Source organism: Aulonocara sp. 'chitande type north' Nkhata Bay, linkage group LG8 (genome assembly GCF_057382095.1).
Source record: "Aulonocara sp. 'chitande type north' Nkhata Bay isolate Kocher_YH1m ecotype deep benthic linkage group LG8, A_spYH_male_GT1.1, whole genome shotgun sequence".
Lineage (NCBI taxonomy): Eukaryota > Metazoa > Chordata > Actinopteri > Cichliformes > Cichlidae > Aulonocara > Aulonocara sp. 'chitande type north' Nkhata Bay.
In genome coordinates, this window is record NC_141351.1 from 22,549,083 (window position 1) to 22,557,412 (window position 8,330).

Below are 8,330 nucleotides of genomic sequence, written 5' to 3' on the forward strand. Positions count from 1 at the left end.
ACATATGGCTTCTTCTTTTCACTCTGGAAACCTGCATTTGTGGATAGAATGACAGACTGCGTCCATAGAAAATAATTTCTGAAAGTGTCCATGAGCCCATGCTCTGATTTCCATAGTGTGCTTAGTGAGCATCCCATATTGATTTTTGGCCTTACACCCTGTACACAGACCTTTCTACAGATTCTCTGAATAGTTTGATATTTGTTTATATGTAGGGGAGACCGGGGATAGTTGTAACATTTTTGACATTTCTGTCTGTAGCTTGGAGCTCTTTTAAGGTAGTGGATTCAAAATGTAATGCAAAGTATTTACATGTCTCTGCTATTAAATAGTGCAGCTATTTTCTCTGCAGCACAATTACCCATTGCATGGTATGCTCTCAAACACAAAGAGTGAAATGTTACAATTAACCCCATAGTCTGGGTTAGTTGTAACATACCCCGGGGTGAGATGTAACACAATGAAATAAGGGTACTGACAAAATCTTAAGATGTAATCTATTTTATTCAACACCTGAATGCACTTATAAACATTTATGTAGCTATTTGTGTGTTTGTGAGTGTGTGTAGGAGTGTGTGACAGAGTGCAGAAATATAGATTTTGAACATACTGTAACAAAAACTTTTCACCAACTGAATTTTTCAATAATTTTGGTTGGCCTTCATTGAGTCTTCATTGGCTCGGTGGGGATTATAACCGACAACTCTTGCCACATTTGAACATAATAATTAACCTGAAAAAATGTAGCTGTGCACCAGCTTCATCAAATGAACTGTATGTGTTTCTGTCAAGTTTTTAATCACCATCAGAATCACAGTGGTGACAGATGTATGGCTGTCCTGGAGTGCAGGCCTCATGAGCCCACAGTGCACAGGTCAGGCACTTAACCCAAGCTTCTTTTGGCTTTGAGTTATTGAAGTTTTCCATGCACACAATACAGAAATTCTCAGCAGCATCTGAGGAATCTGTGTTGTCCTGTTCAGTGTTATTCATTTTCTGATTTTTCTTTCGTGATGTGGAAAGCTTGGATTGTTTTAGGTTTGTGGGAGTGGATTTGCCTTGTTTCTGGCACAGCCTCTTCTTTGGAAAACTTATTTTCCTGCTTCTCTGGTCTGCTTCAAGGGCCATCTTAACTGGTGTATCAGTGAGTATTGCTGTTTGTTTCCTTTTTCTTCCCGTTGAAGGGGTTTTTCTAGGTCCAGCTTTTGGTAAGGGTCGCACATCTTCTGGGTTAAAGCCCAAGGAGGTCTGTGGGTTTTCATCACAGCCTGATGAGGGAGCAGCTTGGAGGTCAGTTGGGAGACTGGAGATGTGAGCATCTGGAGGAGTGGTCATGTCGTCAGCTGTAGGACTGGTGAGATGAGCAGCAATAGGAGCGGACTGTTGGTCAGCTGGAGAAATGTCCATATGGACTGCTGGAGAAGGACGATCTGTGACCTGTGATGGAGCAAAGTCACTGTCCTCAAATATGTTTGGATTGTATGGCCAAATTCCACAGCACTGGAATCCAGCCTGTATATTCTTTGGTGTAGCTGCTGCTGGAAGTGCCGTCCTGACAAGACCTGGTATTTCATATATTGTTATGGTCTTTCCTGGATTCATTCTCATCCAGGAATCACTTGCACTGTTCACCATCTTTTTCAGTGGGCCATAAACACTCCTGTCAAGTGGTTGGAGTTTGTGACTGCAGTGAGGGGGAAATGTGAGCATCACAATTCCATTGCTCTTGCAGAAGTCAATGGCTGCAATTGACAGGTGTGAACTGTGGTTATCCATGAGAAGAATCACTTTTCTTTCATTGCTGACCTTGGTGTGGTTTGCAAAGTGCTTTAAAAAGATGAGGAACTCTGTTTCTTGCATCCATCCTGACTTATTTCCACTGCCAATACTTCCTACTGGCCCATCTCTGACAAAGTGGTCTGCATAACGTATGCGTGGGAACACAAACATTGGAGGAATTGTGTTGCCAATGGCATTAACTGCACATGCAAGGGTGACCAGTGAACCTCTCTCTGCCGATGTCATTGCACCAACTTGTTTAGTGCCACGTTTTGCAATCACTCTGTCCGGGGTTTGCACAGTTGTTATGCCAGTCTCATCAATATGTCATTTGCTGTTAAGGTGTGTCTCTTTAGCACTTCATCAAATTTTTTGAAAAACATTGCTACATTGTGTTGATTAAAACTGGTGGCCCGTGCCAGACTTGTAGCCTCAGCACTTCTAATGGACAAAGTTGGGTTTCGTTTCATGTAGGCTGAGAACCAGTCTGGTCCAGCCCTTGAGAATTTGTCCCATGACTTTGGATATTTGCATCCATGTTTCACTGCAAGCTGATATGCCAGTTCTTTTACCTGTAATTTTAATCACGAAATATGTTAGTATTTCTGATATACTATATTTTAAATTGCTACCATTACAAATTTCTAACTTTCCCTTGTCTTATCCTTTATTGCTTCCTATCTGCTTACCTCACGTGGACATAGTCCATAAAATGCATCTGCAGCTCTCATCAGGTATTCTGTTAATTCCTTCTCTTGTTCATCAGTGAAGACCTTCTTTCCACTATGGTATCCTACACGTGGGAGTTCCATTGATCCCTGCTCTTCCACCTTCTTCCTCTCTTTACAAAATCGGTGCAAAGTGACATGGCAAATGCCATACAATTTTGCCACAGATCTGGTGGACTTTCCCTGATTTCTAACATCATTTGATGCTCTCTCCAAAATACTGAGAGGCACCCCTCGGTCAGTCTGTCTTTTCCATGACCTAGGCATACTGTAATTCAAAGAAAACAAAAAAATATGAGTTAAAGTAATAGTGGGGTAAGTTGTAACATTTGCATGGTTGTTACAACTAACCCAGGCTGTTGCTGTTACAACTGACCCAGACTCCTATAGCCACGATCTAGCTCGCATTACAGCTAACACCTAAAACATTAGCACTAAAGACATGCACAGAATATATCCCCATAGACATACAAATAACATAATTTAAGTTTGATGAGTTTAACTGCAAAGCAGTTAGTGCTATTAGAAAATGAAATAAAGTCAAAAAACTTACTTTTTGGCATACAAATTAGTTTCTTTCTTCTAAAATTGTCTGTGTTTGTCGAAGGGTGCTGATTTTTCACCAGTGATAGAAGAACTGAATTGCGCATGTACAGAGTGAATCACATGATTTGAAACTTAGCCCTGATTGGAGAAATTAGAAGTGTTACAACTGACCCACGTTACAACTATCCCCGGTCTCCCCTACTGTAGATGTTAATATGTTCAAATTCTTCTGACAAATACTGCCTCTCTATGCTCTTTTTATACCCAGTAATATCACTGACCCGTCTCTGAATAACTTGATTATTTGCAAATGTACCTACAGCTGTTTCTTTTTAATGTTACTTACTTTTCCGGTCCTCTGTTGGCCCAGTCACAAATTCTTATGGTCATGTCCGTCTTTTATTTACCGTCTGTGCTATTTGACCAATAATATTTTCCAAACACATCTCTCTGCTGATTTTCTTTGAATCAAAATACCTTTGCTTGATCCTCAGTTTTACCTCTTCAGACTATTTGAATGGTACAACGTGTTTTCTGGCACACTGCTCAGAACTCCAAGGAAACCCGAATGAGAAGCACTGATGGTTCTAAATCATCACAAAAAACTAAAAAGTTGTCTAATTTCAGATTTTTAAACATTTGCTCATAAATGTTCTAAATGACAACAAATTCATGTCAAGTAAATTTTTATCGTAGGTAAACAATAATCTCGTACTCATCTCTCCATGTGATGACAACACATGCAGAGATGCTTGAAACTGCTTGAAAATAGAGTTGAAATGAAATGAATGCCGCGGCTCAGCCTGTACAGTGGGTTTGATTTGTGAACTCTGTGTCAGGCATGCCTTGCCCACCCACATCGGCACAATGTCAAGACCAGATATTTATGGCTGAGGGGGTTAAGCACCCAAAACAAAGCTGACTTAGAACAATGAAGGAAGAAAAATAAATGACACAGTCATTCTAGAGTCAATATTATTTCAAAGCTCCAATGAAGGTTCAGTTTTGGACAGATGTGGCTCAAATACTGTAGGAAGTGGATGTTAATGACAAGTATAGGAGTTTGACATAGTGAACATTTTGGTCATGAGTTAGAGCAACATGAAGCCTCCTTGGGTTTCAGGTGGGGGGAGGGTGGGCCTTTCCAGTGCAGATTGAGCGGGAGCAAACTGTAAACTATATCTGTGGTGTCCGCTCGTAAGTGTTATACCTGCTTTAAGGGTTTCAGTGCGATTAAGATAAATTAAATCTCATTTGAACACATGAAAAGGGAGAAAGAGTCATCCATATGTTTGCATGTTAATCCCATCCCGAACTCATGAGAAGAACTACAATAGCCGTTGATATTTTTAGCATGGGGCGATCGTGGCTCAAGAGTTGGGCGTTCGCCTTGTAATCAGAAGGTTGCCGGTTCGAGCCCCGGCTTGGACAGTCTCGGTCGTTGTGTCCTTGGGCAAGACACTTCACCCGTTGCCTACTGGTGGTGGTCAGAGGGCCCGGTGGCGCCAGTGTCCGGCAGCCTCGCCTCTGTCAGTGCGCCCCAGGGTGGCTGTGGCTACAATGTAGCTTACCATCACCAGTGTGTGAATGGGTGGATGACTGGATATGTAAAGCGCTTTGGGGTCCTTAGGGACTAGAAAAGCGCTATATAAATACAGGCCATTTACCATATGGTTAAAGTAGATGACGTCTTGCGGCTCTCTGAGTAATTACCTCGTTGAATTACCTGTAAAACCTTTTCATATGTCATATGTGAAATATGTCATATGTGAAATATCGATCTAGCTACTCACTGGTTAGTGAAGTCTTATCAAAAAGACTTGAGCTGAGGAGTATTTCCATTACCATCTTGTTATTTTAAAGACAGATGTGCCGAGTAAGGAGTGCAGCAAAGCAACAACAGCTTACAGCATACACTACTTTACTGTCTCTTTTAGTCTCAATTGAATCACAACATACAAATCGAACATTATGCTGTATTAAATAAGATTAAGGCCATGACACCATTAGCATAATATTTAATGTGATATTTAATGAAGACAGCAGGAGGATCATTTTCCCATAGATTCCTATGAGATTGCATTCTTTTTGCAAACAGTGTAGTCATCCACTGCTGGTCATTAGGAAGAATGCAAGTTTAAGGCACTCCAGGCTGGTCTTTACGCCTTAAAGTTACTTCTGTCTTTCTCAAAGTGTGATTTAGGCCCGACTGTAAAGCAAAGTAATAACAGAAAACCACGAGTAGAAAGTGAACACTGCTTCCACATGGGGCACAAATTTAAAACAAATTTTTGAATTAAAGCCATGTTAAATTTGCTGCATATTCTTGATAGCTGGCCTTGATATTGCCTGTTTTGGGCTTAAAATTGACAATTTGTAAATTTAGGAACCACTGGGAATGGAATAATTCTTTCCTTTAGGTTTGGTATGAACACCTGTTGGTTATTCTGCTCTTACAGAATGGCAAACTCTATGTAGGAAAGCGATGGGGGTGGATGGATGCGTCAACAAAATATTGAACTTTGTCTTGGAAGATCACTGTTCTGCTTTCTTATTTCTAATCTTAATGAAGTGGTTCTGAAGGTTCTCTGACTGTAAGCCTGCAACGGCCGCATGGAGGAGCAGAAGTAACCCAACACTGATATGTCATCATCTTTTAAGTGGCTACGGAAAACATGTCGTTATCATTCTGGAGCTTCATGATTCATTTTCGGCTTGATTTATCAGATATGCGCTGTCATTTTTGGTTTCTCTTGGGGCAATAACACATTTGTTTACATGATGATTGCACTACTGTTCTCACTAACCATGTTTTTCTGATGTTCAGCGAAGAGCATTTATGGTATAGAGAGTTTTCTACAACTTTTTCACCAAAACAACTACGTGCTGTGGTTGAAAACAGCACAATGAGCGGTGAACCTGACTAGCAAAGCTTAACAAGGACCTGAAACTCATTATGGAGTGCCATAATGGAGCTGAAAAGTCTGTGTAGGCTCATTTACAAGCAACACCTTTCGCAGTGTCATATTGTTTTTCACATTGTCATTCATTAAGTTTTTGTCTGCCTTAATCTAACCAAACCATGCACGGTTAAACAACACTGTAAATTGGAGAAAAATACCTATATTTACATATCAGTGCCCCCAAGTGTGACATTTTATTTTGTTTCTTTAAAGCCGTTCTTGGCAACATAATCCAGGGTTTGATTAGGTTTAGAAAAACCTAATTGGTAGAAAAATTCAAACAGAAATGTCTTGGACATTTACAAGATTTTAAAAAGATTGTAAATCATCTGAAAATGTGGATAATACTGGGGCCTTTAACGTGAGCCACTGTGTCATTAATTACAGGCCAAATCAAACATCTCACTTTCATATTTCAGTTATATTTCAAAGCACAGCGAATTATTTCATGCTGTAATTCTAGCTATCTCATAATCATCACCTTCCTTTAATGAAGACATCTGATGATGTGCCCGTCTATCACCTCTAAATTTGTCAACCCACAGAAGCCGTGGACAAGTTAACCACACTTGCTTTTACTGCATTCTTTTGAAGTCATCAAGATTTTACTTCAGTTTCCAGTTACCGCATAGCTCTGAGTACGAGCGCGGTTATAATTCACTATTTATAACTCCTTCTCACCCACTTTTATCCACTGGCTTACGTTCAGGTATCGGTGGAAAGTTTAGAATCCGGCAGAAAAGGCTGATATTGTACGGGCTCCACCAGGATTACAAACACTTTATCCTGCTCGCAATATATTCCAAGTTATGCTCCTGTGCACATGAGCACATGAGGGCCACCTGACCTGCTCTTAACAGAAAATGAAAGCTGATTTGTGCCACAGAAGGTGATGGCCTGAGGCTCTAACCGGAAGCAAGAAGAGGATAGAAGAGGAAGTGGTGACTCCAGGGGTGAGCGAGATGGGTGGAGGTGGAGGTGTGTGTGTGTGTGTGGGGAGGGGTGCCGCTCACACTGTGGCCCTCTCACCACCCGTGTCAACACTGATGACTTCAGCGTGCGCCCTTGTGAGCTCACCTTGCTAGGAGAGACGCAGGAAGTGGGATTAGAGTAGTGACAGGGTCGATGGGGATAACTGTGTCATACCTGCACTGGAGGGGGGTTTCATCTATTAATGTGTGTGCATGTGTATGGTCACACACATGCAGCTGTTAATACCCCAGGGTTATCTCTTTCATCTGTGTTTATAAAGCAGATCCCCCGTGCAGGCCGGGCTCGCTGACCAGTGACACACAAACACTAAGAGGTCTTATTTAATAGAAGAGCCTGCTGCTGTGTGACAGCCAGCTTCCTGTTTCATCCAGCTTTGGAAGCAAATGATGTGTGATTGGTTACAAACGGTGACGCTTTGACAGTTTCAGGAAACATATGTGAAAGTTAATTTTGCATATTGGGACTGAAACTGTACCTGATGCTGTCTGAGGTGTTCTGCCGCCACAGGGCGCACATGTTAAAAAACCAAGTCATAACAACATTATATAATACCCATACTGAGTACTGAAAATGTAGTGTCAGTCCAGCAGTAAGACCCATTTAAACATGCCATTATCAGGGCCTTAAACAAGACTCTGCTTGGAGGGGGAATGGTTCGAGTTAAAGGTAAATTTTAATCATTTTTAGCCTCAGTAAGAGTCTCTCTTTGTTGTCACTTGACTTAAACGCATAGATTTTTATTTATATTCTGAATATAGACACAGGTTTGTTTTTTTAAGTGTATTATTTTTAAGATTATTGCTCAAATAATGGGTACAATGTATTTTTATGTACTGGAAATCATTTTTTAAGATTACAAATATATTTAACATAAAAAATAACCCAAAATATTATTTTAAAAAATATAAAAATATAATCAGTTTCCTATAAAATATGATACATTTCACTGGGCTTTATTTTTAAATAATTTCTATAACACAGTGAGCTCTCTGAAGCTGCTAAAACAGTCAGTCTCGTTGTTGATTTTTTTTCTTACTGTAAAAAATAATAAAATAAAAAATAAACTTGTACATTTTGACGTGTTTCGTGATTGAGACTGAAAATGAAAATAAAATCGTGTTGCTGATTCAAAATGTGAACTAGTTTATGGTGACAAAAAAACCTGAAACCCTGTGACACAGAGTGAGTAATACTTTAATAGACTTGTTTTTGTAAATATATGTTTCAGCTAAATTACAATAAATCACACACGTTAACGGATAAACTTTAACGTTAGAAAGAAGCACGGTGTGTCGAGCTGGTAGGAGATAAAAGTACATTT

At 40.1% G+C, this 8,330-nt stretch overlaps 1 protein-coding gene across 2 annotated transcripts; it reads right to left on the reverse strand.

Annotated features, from left to right (window-relative positions):
* Positions 1–272: 272 nt before the first annotated feature.
* Positions 273–3,153, reverse strand: LOC147323757 (uncharacterized). Of its 2 annotated transcripts, XM_086304305.1 has the most exons (3): positions 3,061–3,150; positions 2,469–2,775; positions 273–2,351 (listed from the first exon to the last, which is right to left on the reverse strand). In XM_086304305.1, the coding sequence occupies exon 3, from the start codon at positions 2,023–2,025 to the stop codon at positions 796–798; it is 1,230 nt and encodes a 409-aa protein (XP_086160431.1). In that variant the 5' UTR covers positions 2,026–2,351; positions 2,469–2,775; positions 3,061–3,150; the 3' UTR covers positions 273–795. The 2 variants fall into 2 exon arrangements, with proteins under 2 accessions (XP_086160431.1, XP_086160432.1); XM_086304306.1 differs by lacking the exon at positions 2,469–2,775 and having other exon boundaries at positions 3,061–3,153.
* Positions 3,154–8,330: the final 5,177 nt, after the last annotated feature.